The sequence below is a fragment of the Loxodonta africana genome, chromosome 14 (genome assembly GCF_030014295.1).
Source record: "Loxodonta africana isolate mLoxAfr1 chromosome 14, mLoxAfr1.hap2, whole genome shotgun sequence".
NCBI classification, from domain to species: domain Eukaryota; kingdom Metazoa; phylum Chordata; class Mammalia; order Proboscidea; family Elephantidae; genus Loxodonta; species Loxodonta africana.
The window spans coordinates 16,747,117-16,769,034 of record NC_087355.1 but is presented as its reverse complement, the minus strand read 5'-3'; the positions used below and the strand labels follow the sequence as shown (position 1 = coordinate 16,769,034).

The following is a 21,918-nucleotide window of genomic DNA, read 5'->3' as shown; positions in this document are numbered from 1 at the left end:
TTTTTAAAAAAATATATATATAAAGCAGAAAAATAGAGCATATATGTTTTGATGATGTCTATCTAACCATTATTGGGAGCTCTCAGGTATTAACCAAAAGGTCGTGGTCCTTGGAAACCCCATGGGGCAGTTCTACCCTGTCCTATAGGGTTGCTATGAGTTGGAATTGACTTGACGGCAATAAGTCTGTTTTTGTTTGTTTGTTTTGTTTTGTTTAACCATTATTGAGCAGTGGTCTTTTTTAAACAGTAAAAGTGGAATTTTGGTGAGGTTTCTTGTAGGGCTTTATCCCTTCTCCTTTTGTTCTTGGTAAATTATAGGCATTCTCAGGACTCTTCCTGTTGTAGCTAGTGGTATTGATAGGTTTCTAGGATCTTTTTCTGTCACATTTACTTGAAAGTTCTTTTATCCTTTCAGCAATCACTTAAATACATAGAAAAAATTGATGCCAAAGCTAAGATGTAGATAGACTCTAGGAAAGTCCCAGTAGTAGAGAGGCGATTCTAAGAATTCTACTTTAATGCTCCTTCACACTCACCAACTCAAAAAACCCAGCTTCCTGAACATTGAAGGGCTGTGTAACTCTGTGTCTAAAGCTAGTGGTCATGCAAAATAGAGAATGAAACCTCAGGTAGAAATAGAAATTTCTCACAAAGAGAGTATGTAGTTTAAAAAATAAGGCAGAGTTGTAAAGTTAAAACAAACTTTCAGGCAAATTACTACTTGAATCTAGTCTTTTTGACCAATACAACATTTTTGGATTCAAACTTTTAGAATATTAAATTCAGACAGGTGAAGATTTTGATAAGAACTTTAAGGTGGATTCTACACACATTAGATGTCATATGGATACTTCGTGATTTATATGGGCAAATCCCCAAGTTAAAATTTTTTTGACTTAGAAGTAAACTGTTTTTTAAGCAGTCTCCAATATACTGTTGTAGAAGCTGTTGGGGCATGAGAAGAGAATCTGTGAAAAGCATGACTGAGGAATGTTTGGGATGGTTGCTGTTGTTAGGTGCCATGGAGTGAGCTCCGACTCATAGCAACCCTATGTACAACAGAACGAAACACTGCCCAGTCCTGTGCCATCCTCAGTCGTTGCTATGTTTGAGCTCATTGTTGCAGCCACTGTGTCAATCCATCTCACTGAGGGTTTTCCTTTTTCATCAACCCTTTACTTTGCCAAGCACAATGTTCTTCTCCAGGGATTGGGCCCTCTTGATAACATGTCTAACGTACGTGAGATGAAGTCTCGCCATTCTCACTTCTAAGGAGCATTCTGGCTGTATTTCTTCCAAGACAGATTTGTTCATTCTGGCAGTCTATGGTATATTCAGTATTCTTTGCTAACACCTTAATGTGGGATGGTAGGAAGGGATAGTTTTGTGGGGGCATCTAGGAAAGGTTAGGCACTAAAGTAGATACCCCCGAAGAACCACTTCTGCACTGAATTTTGTTTTTTTTCACCAGGTTCTGCTTCTTAAAACTCTACCACTTGGAGGTGTATTTGGATTTTGAAAATCTCTTTTAACAAATGGGAATGCTTTGACCTTCTAGAGATATTTTCATTTGTTAAAATTTTTTTTTTTTTCTTTCTTTCTCATATCTGCTTGAGATCACCTGTATTGGAAGATGGCAGTTTTGACTGGGTTGGAAGGGAGTTAGGTAATTTTGGAGTATAGAGCCCTGGGGGAGGTGAAAATAAGAAAGGTTACTCATTAATTCAGATATTTGAGTGGCAAGTGCTGTTTGGTCCTGAGAGGTGAACATAATAGACACCATCCCTGCACTCACAAGCTTATTGTTTGCTTGGGAAGGTTGGCAGACATTAAGAAGAAGGAAGGGTAGGTGCAGTGACAATATGAACTGGTCAGAAAGCTACAGTATGGTGCTTTTTCTGATTTAGTTAAATTTCTTAGAAATTTATGAAATCATTGAATTCTGTAGCATCTCCAGTTTAACAACTTAATCTTGGCTAATCAGCTGATATTTCTGATAGCCGAAGATGGCTGCAAATAGGGTATTAAACCTTTGTTTTTATTTGCAGAATAGTTGAAAAAAACCAAGCATATATGGAAGTAGGACTGGTAGGTTATTGTTACAAGTAGACTGGCTTCTGCGAGAAAGAGCATGGAATATTGAAGTGAACTGAATTGAATTGAAGAAGCAGTTAGATAAGCATCATAGGTGGGGTAATAGGGAATCTTAGTGCCTTGCTTGGTCAGTTATTAAGGATTTTGGTTCTATGAAATTAACAGTTCAAGGGAAATTTGAGGTTCCTGCAAAGAATCTGTATACTATATATATTAAATTTAGGCCTTCATTTTTCAACTTTATAAGATTAAAATTATACACTATATATATAATCTAGGCAGATAGAGCCTATGAACTACCTGCATGTGCTTAAATATATCGTAGTAAAGTTAAACAGGAGTCCCTGGTTGGTGCAAATGGTTAACGCACTCGGCTGCTAACCAGAGGTTCCTTGGTTTGGTGGGGGGGTGGGAAGGCCTGGCCATCTACTTCTGAAAAATCAGGCACCGAAAACCCTATCAAGCACGATTCTACCCTGACACACGTGGGATGGCCATAAGTCAGAGTCAGTTTGGTGTTTGGCTTTAGGTTAAACACATCTTTGAGCTTTTGCTTTTTGAAATCCGAATGGATTTTTCCTCGGTTTAGTGGGGGGGTGAGAAGGCCTGGCCATCTACTTCTGAAAAATCAGGCACCGAAAACCCTATCAAGCACGATTCTACCCTGACACACGTGGGATGGCCATAAGTCAGAATCAGTTTGGTGTTTGGCTTTAGGTTAAACACATCTTTGAGCTTTTGCTTTTTGAAATCCGAATGGATTTTTGGAGAAGAGTTGAACTTTACAAGCAAAAATAATTTTGAATATTGTTAGACAGTCAGCCTACACACATAATACTAATATTGGGCCACCCTGTGCCAAGTGCTATATGGGTGTGTTATATGATTATTAGTCTCTTTTTACAAATGACTGAACTAAAGCCCCATAAAGTTAACATGTCAAAGGTTGCAAAGTAGTTAAGTTAGAAGTAAAACCTTATTCTGATTTTAAGATTTACATTGTTTGTCTTTGGTATTTTCCAGCTTGTTGATATCCTCTTCCCCATTTTCCCACTGTATTGTAGTATAGTGGTTAAGAGGTAAACTTGGGAGTTCAGTCATGCCATATTTTGTGATTGTGGGCTAGAAATTACTTTTCTCAGTCAGAGTTCCCTATCCTGTAAAATGGGAATAGTAGTAATATTCCTTTTTTAGTGTTGTGAACTTTTAAGAGAGAAATCTCATAAGAGTAGTACAGCGTCTGGCACTTACCCATACCCATTGCTGTCAAGTTGGTTCTGACTCATAGGGAGCCTATAGGGTAGGTTAGAACTGTCTCATGGAGTTTCTCCAAGGAGCGCCTGGTGGATTCGTACTGCTGACCTTTTGGTTAGCAGCCGTAGCTCTTAACCACTACGCCACCAAGGTTTCCTACCACTTGTTAGGTCCTGACAATTTCTTACTTGGATTATTGTTAATGATTCCTAATTGGTTCTCCTTCCTCCCGTTCTCCATATTGCTGCTGGTGATTTTTCTAAAACACAAGTAAAAATGTTTTCTTTTATTCCTTTACTTAAAATATTTAAACACTTTGTAGCATTAGAATAAAGGTTGTATCCATTAGCGTGGTATCAAGGTTATAATTTGTACCTTGGTAATGTATCCAGTCTCATCTCTATAATGTCAGTGAGAATTATAGCTCTTCCCCGTTATATGACTTAATTTTTTTATGCTTTGAATAATCAAATTGAATTACTGTCATTTCGTCTGAATAGCTTCTTCTTCACTAATACCTGTTCACACAGATAGGTTCAATGACTGAACTAAAAAATTAAAAAAAAATTCTCAATTTCATGAATTTTTTTTTTTTTTTTGTAGTGAGGATGAGGATGATGACCTTCAGTATGCTGATCATGATTATGAAGTACCACAGCAAAAAGGATTGAAAAAACTCTGGAACAGAGTAAAATGGACAAGAGATGAGGTAATTATTTCACAAGATAGACATGACAGAATTGGAGAGGTATATGTATTTGGGGGAAGAGGAATGGGGTGTAGGGAAAGCTTTGTAATTTTTATATCGTCTTAATAGGATGATAAGTTAAAGAAGTTGGTTGAACAGCATGGAACTGATGATTGGACTCTCATCGCTAGTCATCTTCAAGTAAGTGAAACATTATTTTATATTTCTAACGTGGCTGATTTAGGCCATTGGGTTACATTTGCTGTTTTTCAAAAATGTGTTTATGTATTTTAGATTTAGGTCTTCTCCCTAGACTCATCTTTATTGTTCTTGTCTGCCTGTAGTTGCTAATGGCTTAGAAAGTCTTAATTTTCTAGTAATACGTTTATCCAGAGGCCTAACAAGATTACTAATCTAAAACAAAAATGACTTGTTCTGTTTGAGTTCGGATTTATGAATATTTGCTGATATATGTTGAAATGTTTTGAGAGAAGTTGGAAATAATTGAAATATTTTGAAGTCTAACCAATAACTGCCAAATCAGAAAAAACTCTTGAAAAAAGTTTGTCACGTAAAGTGTACATTTTAAGGTGCTATTGATTTTTCTTTTTTAATTTATGGTTACTGTTCACCATACTGCTATTCACATACTATTCATTTTAATGTAATTTTGTAATTTACAAAGTATTATCTCACATATTTTGTTTGTCCTTACTACGCTATTGGTAGTTAGACAAAATATTTGTATTTGTATTTTGATTTTGCCTGCTTTGGGTTTCAGAAAGCAGGTCATCATCTATGTTCTTCCTGTATTTTCACAATGCTTTTCTCTCAAATAACCTGAAAATCAAGACCAAATAATGGAAAGAGCATAGGTTTTGGAGTCAATCTGAATTTTGTTCAGATGTCAGTATCACTAGCTGTTTGGTATTGGAAAAATAACTTCTTTGACCCTCAACTTCTTTATTTATGGTATATAGATAATGGTATGTAGATAATAGAACTTGTTTGTAGTATTGTGAGATTTAGAAATAACATGCTTGGTACAGTTCCTGACATCAGGTGCTAAATAAATGGAAGCTAAATAATTATTAAAAAAAAAAATAATAATAATTATTAGGAAAGTTATTTACATTACATTTACATTATCTTTATCAATGTAACAGAGAAATGCTCCCAAGAACATTTTTTGAAGAAAGTGATAGTGTTAGAAGGGATTGGCATTGATGTACAGAAGCCATAAAGGAAGAAGCTCAGTGTGAATAAAAGTAATTTGACTTTCACTGGGCACAAAAACAGAGCCACTGGTTGACAGAGTAATTGCATCTCTCCCTTTATATCTGTCTAGATGATCTGTGGTCCTGTGCGTGCACTAATATCTTTATAAATTGTGAATCATTAATGACATGGCCTTGTAGTAAGTAGGAGTTAGCAGATAACAAAGTAACTAAATTATGGCTTCAATTATTAATTTTTTGGAGTTTGAGATGTTTCCACATCAAGTTTTTCTTATCCTGGTAAACTCATTTTCCTTTTAAACTTTGACGCTTAAATAATTGAAATGTAATGCACATTTTCTATATAGGTATTTTTAACATTTCCTGATAACTTGTGGGTCATCATTTTTTACTATCCTTTTAATACCATTTTAGTAGTCTGATAATGTCTTTGAGGGCTTTTTTAATTATATAGAGTTATGAAATGCTCTTCTATATAAGTCCAGACTGCTGTGCTATTTGAGTTTGTGTGTCTGCTTTTTATAGTTTTCTGTCTATTCACTCTTATTTCTCAGTCCTAGCTCCATTTCTTTATGGTGGTATGTGTGTCATGGCCGTGCTGCTTACTATATTATAAGACATAGTCTAGAGATACAAACTTTAATTCCAAATATATTTGGTTTTTATTTGTAGTATAAGTACTGATGATGACTTTAATGAAAAAAAGAATTGGCACCTAGGCATGTAAAATAAATATTATACATATTTAAAAGATGCTGTTGAATGATTGCACTATTCTTTTTTTTAAATACTATTTTTGTTGTGTTTTTTTGGTGAAAGTTTACACAAGTTAGGTTCCATTTAACAGTTTCCACACAAATTGTTGAGTGATGTTAGTTAAATTTTTTTACAGTGTACCACATTGTCTTTAATTGTGTTTTGTGTGTTACATTTTTAACAATGTATTTTCAAAAGCAAAGGTTAAAAATTTTTATTTATTGTACTTTAGATGGTTTACAGAGCAAGCTAATGTCTCATTAAACAATTAATACTCATATTCTTTTGTGACATTGGTTGTCACACCCACAGCATGTTGACAGTCTCCCCCTCTCCACCTTCAGTTCCCCATTACCAGCTTACCTGTCCCCTCCTGCCTTCTCATCCTTGCCCCTGGGCTGGTGTGCCCATTTAGTCTTGTTTTGTTTTATGGGCTTGTCTAATCTTTGGCTGAAGGGTGAACCTGGGGAGTGACTTCAGTATTGAGTTAAAAGTGTGCCCGGGGGCCATATCTTGGGCTTTCTCCAGTCTCTGTCAGACCAGTAAGTCTGTTTTTTTTTTTTTCCATGAGTTAGAGTTTGGTTCTACGTTTTTCTCCAGCTCTGTCTGGGACCCTTTATTGTGATCTCTGTCAGCGCAGTCAGTGGTGGTAGCCGGACACCATCTACTTGTGCTGGACTCAGTCTGGTGGACGCTTTGATTGCGCTATTCTTGAAGACTTGGTTCTTAAGGGTTATGAGACATTAAGTTTGGGCTGACTTGCTATCTGAAAGACAGTTATTCAATAACTAAATTTTCTAAATTCTTTCAGAATCGTTCTGATTTTCAGTGCCAGCATCGATGGCAGAAAGTTTTAAATCCAGAATTGATAAAAGGTCCCTGGACTAAAGAAGAAGATCAGAGGGTAATGTGTTCATATTTTTGTTTTCACAATGTTGATGGACTAGCTTATTTTTCTTCCTAGTGTGTTGTTTTGACACTTAAATTATATGTTTAAATCACTTTGATTTTGTTTTCTGGCAGCTACTTGTGTAAGAATTAAATATTGGGTATCTTGAAATGTAGTTTTTTCTGAATTAAGTCAAAGCAAGTATAATATGTACAGCCCTTTCTTTCTGAGAGTTTGTTTTGCAGAAGGAAAAATACTTTGTTATCAGCTTAGTCACCTTTGCTTAGAGCTTACATTGACAACATTTCAGGTATATTTTCCTGTTAAAAATTGAATTAGCTTTTTAAAAAGGGATTTTAAATTTATTTTTACATGTAATAACTTCATATATAGAGAAGCCATTCCTAACTTTTCTTCTTTACTAAAATGGGCCCACAAACAGAACATCATGTTTCCAAAGGGTTTGGTCATTTAAAAAACAAGGAAATTATTTGTACTATAAAAATTTGAGGAAATGGGAGAATTTCTGCCCTCCACTAGGAATTGGTCTTTAGTTCATGCCCTTTATGGCATACAAGTTGTTAATATAGTGGGAGAATTATAGTATCCTTACTGCCACTCAAGGTCTTGGATGGCTTTGTGCTCGACTGCTAACCAAAAGGTTGGTGGTTCAAACCCATCCAGTGGCATTGTGGAAGGAAGGCCCTGGCCATCTGCTCCATAAAGATCACAGCCAAGAAAATCCTGTGGAACAATTATACTCTGTCATATATGGGGACACTATGAGTTGGAATTGCAATTGACTCAATGACAACAGGTTTGGGGTTTTTTTTTTATTTTTTTTACAGCTACTCAAAAAACTCAAAGCCACCAAAAAAAAAAAAAAAAGTTCAAGTACTAGTCTGATTTATTTGTTGGCCAAATAATAAGTTTTAAAAAGTATGATCTGTAACTTTTTGGTTTGAGAAAGGGAGAAATGAAAAACCAGTAGTTCTCTACAGATACACAAGTCTCAACTCTTTTACTGTTATTTCAAATTAATTTCCTATGAAAGCAGTTTAGCTTACAAGGCACTATAAGCCCTTTTTGTATTTTAGATAAGTTTGATATCAGTTTTTGAACTTGGAAAATGCCGAAGGAGTATTTGTTCGTAAAATTATTGTTTGTAAGTTGTGGCTGTGATTTTGATTTAATGCATTTATTTAAAATGGCTTTCTTGAGTTATGTTTTTAAGTTCTGTCAAGGTACTGCTTTTTTTTAAACTTTTCTTTTTCTGTTTTTTAGGTTATTGAATTAGTTCAGAAATATGGACCAAAAAGATGGTCTTTAATTGCAAAACATTTAAAAGGACGAATAGGCAAGCAGTGTAGAGAAAGGTGGCATAACCACCTGAATCCTGAGGTAAAGAAATCTTCCTGGACAGAGGAGGAGGACAGGATAATCTATGAAGCACACAAGCGACTGGGAAATCGGTGGGCAGAAATTGCCAAACTGCTTCCTGGAAGGTGCTTATATAAACTTAGATACATTTTCTGTACTTAAACGTGATCTTTATATAATTCCGTTAAATATATTTGCAAGTACCTTATGATGTATTTTATGATGTATTTTATTTAGAATTAAAATTTAATATAAGCCACCTTTGAGACTATTTGTAATAAATTCTGTGCTAAGGGATATATAATTACTGTTTATAGCAATAAAATGATGTAACTTTAGATCTGCTTCTGATCCATCTAATGCATTCCCAAAATCATGTTTGTATATGAATCCTAGCCAGGAAGTGTATGTATAAGCTCCATTGGGGTGGAATTTAAATCTAAGAGATTTCTTTTGTATTGCATTCTATGCATAAGACCAGAGAATTAACAAATACACTGACTGAAATAAACTACTGTGAAAGTGCTTTAAGAAAAATTGAATTCTTAATTAATTATGACATTCAAACCATGAGAGTAGTATACATATATATATACATATATACATATACATATATATATACATATATATATATATACATATATATATATATATATATGTATATCCATGTGTCTAAAAAATGGAATTTCCCTCAGAGGCACTTAGTGCTAAGTGTACTATACTTTTCACTGCTTCAAATTTTACCTAATAGTCTTTAGTACAATAGACCAGCAGCCTCAGGAAAATCCATACCTCCATCAGAAAATATGAATTTACATTTTTTTTTTATATAATCTCTATCTGCATAGTACTTAATAGCTTATAAAGTGCTTTTACATATATTCTTAATTAATTTTCATATACTTTTGTAATAGAGCAAAAATAGCTTTTCTGTTTTATAGATAAATTAAGGCATAGTGTTAAGTTTTTTATCCAAGTTACTGATTCTGGTCTGGGAATTGCCGATGTTCTCAATCCCTTTTACATCTTTTCACTTTTTATAGAGCTTAGCTTAGCGCCTTAACATGAAGGAGGTTTTTAGTAAATGCTCCTATATTTTATGATGGATGGAATTTATACTACGAGTAACTCTAAATTAAAGATTATTATTTTATAAAGGAAAGCTTAGGTAAAAGGGGAGACCAATGAACTCTTTCTTCCTGTAGATATTTTGTTCTCAGAAGCAGAAACGATACTGGGATTCTGTAAATCATGGTTTTTTTCCAGGTCCACGCTTATTCCTGGCTTAGACCTTGGCCCTCACTAAGCTCTGTCTGGAATGCTTTTTTCTGTTCTTGTATGACGGGTTCTTTCTTGTCGTTCAGATTGTAGCTTCGCTGTCACCTTCAGAGAGGCCTTCTCTGACCCACCTAATCAAGATTGCCCTAGACACGTACTTTTCTTATTCTGTTAAAATTATTTATTGCACTACCTGATATTTTTCTTCTTATTTGCTTTTTTGTTTTTCTATTCTTTTCCCCTTCCCTGCTGCTCTACTTCCAACTAGAATGTAAGCTACATGAGATCAGGGACTTTCTTTGTCTTGTTTACTGCTGTGTCTCTAGTGCTTGGAACTGTGCCTGGCATATGTAGACATTTATTTAAGTAAATGAATGACTATGTGATTTACTTCAAGTAAAACTTAAACTTTCAGTATGTTTTTGAAAATTTTTATTTATTTTGTTGTTGAGAATATACAGAGCAAAACGTGCACCAACTCAACAGTTTCTACATATACAACTCAGTGACATTGCTTGCATTCTTTGAGTTGTGTAACCATTCTCACCCTCCTTTTCTGAGTTGTTCTTTCTCCATTAATTTAAACTCACTGCCTCATAACTTTCCTGTCTAATCTTTTGAGTTGCCGTTGTTTTTAATTTTAGTTTTGGAGTTAAATGTTTTATCTTTTGAATGTAAAAATGCATCTAATTATACCAACTATAAAAGTGTGTTTTGAGTATTTTGTACAGTTTACATGGTGTTAAAATTTGTGGACTCTGTTTTTCTTCTTAAATTATCGACTTTCACTTCATAGGACTGATAATTCTATCAAAAATCATTGGAATTCTACTATGCGAAGAAAAGTGGAACAGGAGGGCTACTTACAAGATGGAATAAAATCAGAACGATCTTCATCTAAACTTCAACACAAACCTTGTGCGACTATGGATCATTTGCAAACCCAGAATCAGTTTTACATACCTGTTCAGGCACATATTTTTAATACCTTTATTATTTAAAAAATTTCTTTAGTTGCTGTATGGGACAGTGTTTGGTTTCTTAATAGGGTAGACAGAACATATATTAAGAGGGAAATAAATATTTAAATTTCCTAACCGAAAGGAAACCCTGGTGGCATAGTAGTTAAGTGCTACGGCTGCTAACCAAGAAGTCGGCAGTTCGAATCCGCCAGGCGCTCTTTGGAAACTCTATGGGGCAGTTCTACTCTGTCCTAGAGGGTCGCTATGAGTCGGAATGGACTTGACGCCACTGGGTTTGGTTTTGGTTTTGGTTCCTAACCGAAAAAATATGCCATAAAAAAAAAAAAAATGCCATAACTAGCTGTTAAATTATGAGTGGAGTTTTATCTCCATTTGTTTTGATTCATAAATATTTTGGGAACAAACTCATTAAAATATTTCCTGTTATATGTAATTTTTACATAATCTAGTTAAGAAACTTAGTATGTACATATCCTAAAACAATAATTTGAATTTTCATTTATGATTCAAAAGTAATAGTCATCTGTGCTTTAATACCCTCTTTTATAGATTTCATTAAATTTTTTTTTTTTATAATTGTAGTATTGCTTACCTCTAAGAGGGTAGGTATTTATAAAATGGTTTAAAAGGGAAAACAGAATTACTGAAGTTATCATTTTGGGGTGTGATAAATAATTGGTTCTTTAAATGACATTCAGCTTTGCTTTTCCCCCCAATAATCCATCAGTTGGCTGATGCCAGTCTTTGCTTTGACTGATTCCTTAAAGTAGCTGTTGTTGTTAGGTGCCATCTAGCCTGTCCCAACTCATGGTGACCTATGTACAACAGAATGAAACACTGCCTGGTCTTGTGCCATCCTCACAATCGTTGCTGTGTTTGAGTCCGTTGTTGCAGGCCCTGTGTCAGCCCATCTCGTTGAGGGTCTGCCTCTTTTTTGCCGACCCTTTCCCTTACCAAGCATGATGTTCTTCTCTGGGGACTGGTCCCTCCTGATAACATGTCCAAAGTACGTAAGATGAAGTCTCTCCATTCTCCCTTCTAGGAAGCATTCTGGAGTGAAACCTGTGTTATCCCCAACAGTACGTTTTCCTACCTGCCAGAAATTAAGAGTTTTCATAAGGGTTGTTTTACATTTCCCAATCTGCCCATCATGCTGTTTTTAACCTTCACCAATCTTTGGTTCTTGTCACATAAAATGTAAAGATTAAGTCAGGACTTAATAATATCTACCAAAAAATGAAATTTGATGAGGTGTTAAAAATCTGTGCTTACTCCATGTCACATCTGATTTTTTCCCATTAAATGGACATTTTTAAGTTCTTCAGGCATAATTTTAAAAGAACCACCTTAAAAACTGATGACATCTTAATTTACAAATAGGAAAATGTGAAGGCAGTATAGTTATCTAGTGATATTCAGTACCTTAAGATTTACATTATTTCTTTAGAGTCCTAAATTTCAGCAGCATAAATTAAACATGCTTCTATCTTAGAAAAGTTATCATTTAAGTTTATTTATTTTACTGATAGATAATTTTAAACATTATTTGGGATCAAGGGAGTGTTTAACAATCTCAACCAAAGCATATTCCCTTTTAGAAAGGTAGGGACATTTCTTGTACTTTAAGAATTATTTACCGTACTTTTAATATTTTTCAAAAGACTTTTTAATTTATAGTTAATTTATACTATTAAGAAGGTAATTCTAATTTTATTATAACGTAATACTCAAAAGAAAAAAACAGATCGCTTGAAATGCTGTCATAAATTTTTATGAAAAGTTTGAGAAAAATGTTTCTAGTCCCTTTTAATTACCAAACTGAGCAATTAAAAAAAAAAAAAAACCCACTGCCATCAAGTTGATTCCAACTCATAGTGACCCCATAAGACAAAATAGAACTGCCCCACAGGGTTTCCAAGGCTGTAAATCTTTATGGAAGCAGACTGCCACATTTTCCATGGAGCAAGCTGGTGGGTTTGAACCATCGACCTTCAGATTTGCTGCTGAGCTCTTTAACCACTGCACCACCAGGGCTCCCTAAGTTGAGCAATAAATGATACTAATCATGTATTGAAAAAATTAAGTCCTATAGTAGAAGTAAGGAACCATGGTGGCGTAGTGGTTAGTACATGGCTGCTAACTGAAAGGTTGGCAGTTTGAACTCATCAACCGCTCAATGGAAGAAAGATGTGGCAGTCCGCGTCCATAAAGATTGCAGCCTTGGAAACCCTATGGGGCAGTTATACTCTGTCCTACAGGGTTGCTGTGAGTCTAAACTGACTTGACAGCACACAAGAAAAACATAGTAGAAGTTATATATGCACACCATATTTTTACTCAAATAATGCACACCTTCTGCGTTTGCCGGCTGTACTGCCCCATCCGCCCAGGAGCACCGCTATGTCAAATTTTTTTCTTATGTTGCTGTAAAAAAAATTAGCATAACGTGCTTATGAAAATACCTTGCAGGGGCTGGGGAGCACAGTTGGAAAACAAATGTACAAGGTGTGCATTATTTACATAAAAATATGGTAATGGTTAGTGATTTAGGTAGAACATCACGGAAAGTAGGCTATCTTATAGTTACTAGATCTTAAAGTGTTTAAAAATTATTCTTTTCTACTTCCTCACTGCATACTGTGTTCCCATGCAACTTCGATTATGACAGATGTTTTAGAAAAGCAGCAGAATGATTCTTGGTCTGTTACAGTGTCTTTTCAAAGCACATGACTAATTCTGATTGCTTTTCTAAGACAAGGAAGAGAAGAAATCTTCTGTTTCTTATCTTTCTACCCAGAGATTGGCATGGAGTGGTATTAAGAGTAGGAGATACAAACTTTGAAAAACTTACTTTAATCTTTGCCGGTGTGAGTGCTTCATATTAACCAGGCCCTTCCTCTGAGAGACAGAATGCATTTATTTTGCCTTCTCCAGGAGAAGAGCAATCCTTCAAATACCAGATTTAAAATATATATTGGTAGATGATAGGTACACTGATTGGCTGATAAACCTAGGCTGGATAATTCTATTTCATCTGGGAGAAGTTAAAGGTTTTTCTTATGTGTTATGACTTAAGAAGGAACCCTAGTGGTGCAATGGTTAAGCACTTGGCTGCTAACCTAAAGATGGGCTGTTCAAACCCACCAGTGGCTCCACAGGGGAAGAAACCTGCAATCTGATTGCATAAAGACTACAGCCTGGGAAACCCTATGGGGCAGTTCTCCTCTGTCACACAGGGTCACTGTGAGTCAGAATGGATACAACAGCATGACGTAAGAACATGGCATTTTAAGGATGTGAAATTTGAGATCCCAAATTAAATTAATGTGTTTTGTACTCTGAACTTGAAGGGGAGATTAGATCTAATTTACACTTTGGTTTTCAATTGCATTGCCATTTGGTGAGTGAGTCAGGTAGGATCAGATGGTTTTAATATTTTTAATAAGGGTCTAAGAACAGAGATGTAGTTAATAGATAACAAACTAATATAGCTTCGAATTTTCAAAGGTACTTTATAAATTTTTCAGTGTGGCTATTTTGCCCAAAACTTTTGTGCTTTGCCTCTGGTTTAAGAAATGTATATAGTGTATATGTTAGATATTAATAATTTAATTACTTTTAGATTCCAGGCTATCAGTATGTGTCACCTGAAGGCAATTGTATAGAACATGTTCAGCCTTCTTCTGCCTTTATTCAGGTAACTTTTTATATATAACAAAATAAAAACAAAGCAAATGATTTTAAATATATTTTTTGAAAGTCTAATAGTGCCTGTTTCCTCTTCTGTAAAACTAGGGTAAAAACAGTACTATCTGTTCTATTTTCTTTGAGTATTATAGCATTAAAGGAGAAAGTGTGTGAGTGAGTTTGAAAAATATAAACTGTGCAAATGTAAGGTGGTTGAAAACAGTATGGTGGTCCTTTCATTCTTTCAACTTAAACTTCAAGTTGTAAATGGATATCTTTTTGCTAAATTGGGTAGAATGTATGTATTTAGATTGAATAAACTGAAACTTACTTCGAACATACATTTTTAAACTGATATAGATATATTTATCTTATGCATTTAAATTAAAAAAAACTTTTCTGCTTAATTGAAAATATTTGTCAACACCTCTTCAGGTAACAGATGGATTGTGATATTAAGTATTTGGAATTTAGTATCATTAAACCTTATTAGAGAAAATTATTTCACATTGGATAGAAGAAAATAAAAATCAGAAATTTAATACAGCAATTATTTAAGTAGCCTATTTTTCTCTCTTACTTATTTTAGCAACCCTTTATTGATGAAGATCCTGATAAGGAAAAGAAAATAAAGGAACTTGAGTTACTTCTTATGTCAGCTGAGAATGAAGTTAGAAGAAAGCGAGTTCCATCAGTAAGAAATAACCTTAAGTGTTTAAATATTATTCTAAGAATCTTTCATATGTATGCTTTTTTAGTTTTCATCATCGTTGAATTTAGTATTTCAACATGTAAAAAAACATTCAGTATGACTTCAGATTTTAATATGGGCTAAGAATAGTTTTCCTGATTTGCAACTTTGAGATTGCCTGATTTTGATATGTATCTCTTCGAACATGTTTTACAATGTTCTGAATTAAGATGTTTCTTAAATTGTAAATGTCAAGCAGATTTATGGTATAATCTGATATAAATTTGTGAAAATGATGTGTGCTTTAGATTAGGATTTGGTTTTATTTATTTTATTGTACTTTAGATGAAAATTTACAGAACTAGTTTCTCATTAAACAGTACACATATTGTTTTATGACATTAGTTAACAACCCCACGACCTGTCAGCACTCTCCCTTCTCAATGTTGGGTTCCCCGTTACCAGCTTTCCTGTCCCCTTCTGCCTTCTAGTCCTTGCCCCTGGGCTGGTGTGCCCCTTTAATCTGGTTTCATTTTGTGGGTTTGTCCAATCATTGGCTGAAGGGTGAAATGCAAGAGTAACTTCATTACTGAGCTAAAAGGTTGTCTGGGGGCCATACTCTTGGGGTTTCTCCAGTCTCTGTCAGGCCAGTAAGTCTGTTTTTTTTTTTTTGTGAGTTAGAATTTTATTCTGTATTTTCCTCTAGTTCTGTCCGGGATCCTCTATTGTGATCTCTGTCAGCAGTCAGTGGTGGTAGCCGGGCACCATCTAGTTGTGCTGAACTCAGTTTGGTGGAGGCTGTGGTAGTGGTGGTCCATTAGTCCTTTGGACTAATCTTTCCCTTGTGTCTTTGGTTTTCTTCATTCTCCCTTGGTCCAGATGAGGTGAGACCAATGGAGTATCTTAGATGGTCGTTCACAAGCTTTTAAGACCCCAGATGCTGCTCACCAAAGTAGAATGTAGAACACTTTCTTTATAAACTATGTTTTGCCAGTTGAACTGGTCATTCCCTGAGATCATGGTCCCCACAGCCCTTAGCCCAGTAATTTGGTCTCTCAGGGAGTTTGGATGTGTGTATGGAGCTTCCATGACCTTGCCTTGTACAAGTTGTGCTGGCTTCCCCAGTATTGTGTACTGTCTTATGCTTCATCAGTAGGCTTTGGTTTTATTTTAGGCATTCTTTATAATAATGGCTTTAGTAGAAAAAATAAAACTTAAAAATATTTTAATAGAGATTTATAGGAGCCCCGGTAGTGTAGTGGTTAACAGCACTCAGCTGCTAACCAAAAGGTCCCTGGTTCAAACCTACCAGCTGCTCCATGGGAGAGAGAAGTGGCAGTCTGCTTTCGTAAAGATTTACAGCCTTCGAAGCCCTATGGGACAGTTCCACTTTGTCTTACAGGGTCGCTAGGAGTTGGAATTGACTCTGTAGCAGTGGGTTTGGGTTTGGATAGAAATTTATATACTCAAATTACTTTCACTCTGCCTTCGAAAATTTTTTTTCCCAGGATTTGCTATACTTGGGATATGAATTCCGTAAGTTGAAAAACATAATAACATTAAAAATACGTGGAAAAGAAACATTTAGATTTTATGGTCTCTAAAGAATGCTTTTCGAAAGAAGAAATGTTATGCAGTTGTTGGGTTTTGATTACTAGAGGTGAAAGACGTTGTTCGATAAATAACTCTTAGATTTGGTTGATGAGGATAAGTATGAGTATCAAATCAGAATAAATGGTAATCATTCTAGCTAAATTAAATAGGTTATGCTAGATGGCCTAAAAAGATGGAGGGGCACATAAATTTATACTTAACTATTTAAAATGTTAAAAACAATATTTTGAGCCTTTGTACATTTAAAAAAAGGGTTTTTCTTTGTTAGGGGCTGAAAGAGAAGATAATACATTTAGGATGACTGGGAACAGTTGTCAGTATGGTAACTAAGATCAAATTACTAAGACAGAATAACCTGGGATCTTGAAATAGCACTGTGAGTCAACTGGTAATTTCTTTATACTCTTTAAGAGAGTATTCATAAAAAGGACGTTTGTTAATTGTAATAGACAAGATATATACCCTTGGAAATGGAATTTTTGTTTTGAAACAGCAAAAGCCATGGGGAAGGCCTGAGCATGATTATCTTAAAGTTAATTTTGGTTTCATTAAGAAGCTGCAAATAAATTGTTCTGGTTAGAGACTCAACATTTGTAGGTGATTATATCATGTTTAAACCATTTTGGATTTTTGATAGTGGTGTATCATTTTTAATTTGACAGGAAAATGTAACTAGATTAAAGAAGTAACATTTAAAAAAAATTTTTTTTTTTTTTTATGGATTGAATTGGGTCCCCCCAAAATATGTATTGTAAATCCTAACCTCTATGTCTGTGGTTATAATTCCATTTGGGAATGGGTTGTCTTTGTTATGTTAATGAGGTAGGATTAGTGTAGGATGTATCTTGAATCAGTCTCTTTTGAGATATAAAAGAGATTAAGCACAAGCTAGCGAGCAGAGATGGGGGGAGAGAGATGCCAAGCCACATGGAAACCTCCAAGAAACCAGGGAGCAGAAGCTGAAGACCTTCCTCCAGAGCTGACAGAGAAAGCCTTCCCCTAGAGCCAGTATCCTGAATTCCGACTTCTAGCCTCCTAAACTATGAGAAAATAAATTTCTGTTTGTTGAAGCCACCTGTTAGTGGTATTTCTGCTATAGCAGCACTAGATAATTAAGACAGAATTTGGTACCGGGAAGGGGGTGCTGCTCTAAGATATACCTAAAATATGGACGTGGTTGTGGAACTGGGTAATGGGTAAAGGCTAGAAGAGTTTTGAGGTGCCTAAAAGTAAAAGCCTTAGAGTCCTGGTGGCGCAGTAGTTAAGAGGTATGGCTTCTAACCAAAAGGTCAGCAGTTTGAATCCACTGGCTGCTCCTTAGAAACCCTGTGGGGCAGTTTGGTTCTGTCCTGTAGGGTCGCCATGAGTCGGAATCCACTTGATGGGAATGGGTTTGGTTTTTTTTTTTTTTTTTAAATAGTAAAAGCCTAGAGCGTTTTGAAGATACTGTTGGTAGAATTATGGATGTCAAAGGCAATTCTGATGAGATCTCAGAAGGAAGTGAGGAGAGCTGTAGAGAAAGTCTCTGACATCTTGGAGAATACATATGGCACCAGCAACAGAATGTTGCTAGAAATGTGGACATTAATGTGCTTCTGATGAGGCTTTAAAGAAAATGATGAACATGTAATTGGACAATGGAAGAAGGGTGATGATTTTTATGTAATGGCAAAAAAAAAAAAAAAAAAAAAACTTGTCTGAATTTTGTTCAAATATTTCGTAAAAGGTAGAACTTGTAAGTGATGAACTTGGATACTGGGCTGAGGAGATTTCTAAGCAAGGTCTTAAAGGGGCCACATGGTTTCTCCGTGCTGCTTATAGTAAAATGCAAGAGGAAAGAGATGGACCTAAAAATGAGCTGTGCAAAATAAGAATAAAACTTAAAGATTTGGAGAATTCTGTCATATAAACCAAGGACACATATCCTAGAATTTTCACCAAGGAAGTGGCTACACAATCTTTTTTTTTTTTTTGCTTTAGCTGAAAGTTTACAGCTCAAGTTAATTTCTCATTAAAGAATTTATACACATACTGTTTTGTGACATTGGTTGCAATCCCCACAATGTGACAGCACACTTCCCCTTTCCATCCTGGGTTCCCTGTATCCATTCCACCAGTTCTTGTCCCTTCTTGCCTTCTTATCCTGCTTCTGAACAGGAGCTTTCCATTTGGTCTCATCTATTTGATTGAACTAAGAAGCACGTTCCTCACGTGTATTATTTTTTGTTTTATAGGCCTGTCTAATCTTTGTCTGAAGAGTAGGCTTCAGGAATGGTTTCAGTTCTGGGTTAACAGAGTGTCTGGGGGCCATAGTTTTGGGTATTCCTCCAGTCTCTGTCAGACCATTAAGTCTGGTCTTTTTACATGAATTTGAAATTCTGTTCTGCATTTCGCCCAGGATTCCTGTATAGAATCCTTTCTCAAAATATTCAGTAATGGTAGCCAGGCACCATCTAGTTGTTCTGGTCCCATGACAAAGGAGGCAGTTGTTCATGGAGGCAATTAGCCACACATTCCATATACCCCTCCTATTCCTGACTCTCCTTCTTCCTCTGTTGCTCTAGGTGAATAGAGACCAATTGTTGTGCCTTGGATGGTCACTTGCAAGCTTTTAAGACCACTGGCACTACACAGCAAATTAGAAGGTAGAACAGAAGCACTCAGTACGTTACTAGGCTAGTTAACCAAGATGTCCCATGAAATCATGACCCTAAACCTCCAAATCAAGGAGCCAGATCCCATGAGGTGTTTGATTGTACATAAGCAGCCTCAGCAATTACTCTTTTTTTTTTTTTTTTGCTCATTGTAAATACATCTGTCACACAACTTTTGCCAATTCAACTTTTTACAGGTATACAACTTATTCACAGCAATTATAAATAATTGGCTATGTAACCACATGCTAATCAGTGTGATTTCTCTGTCACCATTAATCCCCCTTTCCCCTCCCTCCTGCCCCTGGTAACCACTAATAAACTTTGTTCTCTACACATTTGCCTTTTCTTGTCTTTTTTTTGTAAGTGAGGTTATACAATATTTGTCCTTTTGTGATTGGCTCATTTCACTCAGCATGATGTCTTCAAGCTCCATCCATACTGTAGCATGTATCAAGACTTCATTTCTCCTACTGGCTGAGTAGTATTTCATTATATGTATGTGTGTACCACATTTTGTTTATCTGTTCATGTGTTGATGGGCATTTGGGTTGTTTCCACCTTTTGGCTACTGTGAATAGTGCTGCAGTGAACAATGCTGTACACGTCTCTTTTTGAGTCTCTGCTTTCAAGTTTTTTGGGTATATATCTAAGAGTGGAATTGTTGGGTCATGGTAGTTCTGAGCCCTGGTAGCACAGTGGTTAAAGCTCTTGGCTTATAACGGAAAGGTCAGCTGTTCAAAACCACCAGCTACTCCATGATAGAAAGATGTGGCAGTCTGCTTTCATAAAGATTTACAGCCGTGGAAACACTATAGGGCAGTTCTACTCTGTCCTATAGGGTTGCTATGAATTGGAATTGACTCAACGGCAGTGGCTGTATATGGTAGTTCTATTTTTAGTTTTTTGAGGAACCACCACACTGTCTTCCACAATGGCTGTACCATTTTGCATTCCCACCAGCAATGGATAAGTGTTCTAGTTTCCCCACATCCTCACCGACATTTGTTATTTCCTTTTTTTTAAATATAAACTATCCTAGTAGGAGTAAAATGATATCTCATTATGGTTTTGATTTGCATCTTCTAATGGCTAATGACACCCAGCATCTTTTCATGTGTTCGGTGTCCATCAGAATGTCCTCTTTGTTGAAATGACTGTTGAAGTGCTTTGCCCATTTTATGATTGGGTTATTTGTCTCTTTGTTTTTAAGTGTTGTTTTATATATATTTTGGTTAGTAGGATTCTTGTCAGATATATGGTTTCTGAAGGTTTTTTCCTAGTTGGTAGCTTGTTTTTTCACTTTTTTGGTCTACATAATCTTTTGTTAAAGAAATTAAGCCTATGACATATGGTTCTAACCAACTACCACAGCAGAAAACCCATCAGCTTAGACTAAAGGGGTCAGAGAAAGAACGAAAGGAAAGAACGCTGTCTGCCTCTTGGAATTCTACAGGTAGAAAAGGGACCAAAGGAGCTATACCTGTTGTCCTTCAAGAAAAAGAAAGAACCGTCCCTGGAGCAGCTCAGAGATTGGCAGGAGCACGGGAAGCAGATCTGCCTTGTTCTCAAAGAGTGGGCCTACGACCTTTAGGGTGTCAGAGAATAGAGCCACAGCCTCCTAAGTTTTAAAGAGTCAGATCTTCACCAACTTGGTTCAGGAGTGTGGGGCTGCCATTCATTTTGGCTAAGAGGATGGGTCTACTGCCTAAAGCTGAGGGGGTGGGACTGCTATACCCAAGGGGCAGAAGAATGAGGCTTGCTAAGGCTGCGGGGTGGGATCACCACTCAGATGGACTAGGAAAATGGGGCTGCTGAAAGCCGTTCCAGTGGGGCTGGAAGGAGGAGCTGAGCCCCAGGGCTGAGGGGCTTCCACCCAGAGTCCAGAAGCATGGCCAACACTCAGAGCCTGGAGGACAGGGTCATTGCCTAACGGTCTCAGAAAACAGAAGATTATTTTCAAGCCTTGAGAGCTAATGTATATTGTTCTACTGGCTTTTGAACTTGCTTGGTGCCCGTTATCCCTTTTCTCCCCAACTTCCCCCATTTGTAATGGAAATGTCCACCTTGTGCCTGTTTCACCATTGTACTTTGGAAACAGATAACTTGTAGTCTAGATTTCACAGGTTTACAGATGAATCAGAATTTTGCCCCAGGATGGAATATGCCTAAAAAAAAAAAAAATTTTTTTTTTTTTTTTTAAATCTCACCTATATTTGACTTAGATGATTCAGAAGATGAGATTTAAGATTTGGAGTTGATTTAAGACTTTCAGGATAATACAGTGAGGTGAATGTGTTTTGCATGTGGCAAGGACATGAATATTTAGGGGCCAGATGGTAGAATGTCATGGATTGAATTGTGTTCCCCTAAAGTAAGACCACAGCCTTCAGTATGGATTGCACCTAAACATAAAGAAAACAAAAATCCTCACAACTGGACCAGTAAGCAACATCATGATAAACGGAGAAAAGATTAAAGTTGTCCAGGATTTCATTTTACTTGGATCCAAAATCAACAGCCATGGAAGTAGCAGTCAAGAAATCAAAAGACACATTGCATTGGACAAATCTGCTGCGAAGGACCTCTTTAAAGTGTTGAAAAGCAAAGATGTTACCTTGAAGACTAAGGCACACCTGACCCAAGCTGTGGTATTTTCGGTCATCTCATATGCGTGCGAAAGCTGGACGATGGATAAGGAAGACCGAAG

General features: G+C 36.1%; 1 protein-coding gene across 8 annotated transcripts in view; it reads left to right on the top strand.

Annotated features, from left to right (window-relative positions):
- Nucleotides 1-21,918, top strand: part of MYBL1 (MYB proto-oncogene like 1) — a 52,305-nt gene that overhangs the window by 4,634 nt on the left and 25,753 nt on the right. For all 8 annotated transcript variants that reach the window (XR_002785183.2, XM_023545746.2, XM_064267769.1 and 5 more), the window contains exons 2-8: nucleotides 3,954-4,059; nucleotides 4,168-4,239; nucleotides 6,844-6,936; nucleotides 8,206-8,426; nucleotides 10,376-10,550; nucleotides 14,185-14,259; nucleotides 14,839-14,943. Coding sequence is in view for 7 of the 8 variants with exons in the window: in XM_023545746.2 (XP_023401514.2) it covers nucleotides 3,954-4,059; nucleotides 4,168-4,239; nucleotides 6,844-6,936; nucleotides 8,206-8,426; nucleotides 10,376-10,550; nucleotides 14,185-14,259; nucleotides 14,839-14,943 (847 nt within the window). In the remaining variant the exon portion in view is untranslated. The remainder of the gene's footprint in view (nucleotides 1-3,953; nucleotides 4,060-4,167; nucleotides 4,240-6,843; nucleotides 6,937-8,205; nucleotides 8,427-10,375; nucleotides 10,551-14,184; nucleotides 14,260-14,838; nucleotides 14,944-21,918) is intronic.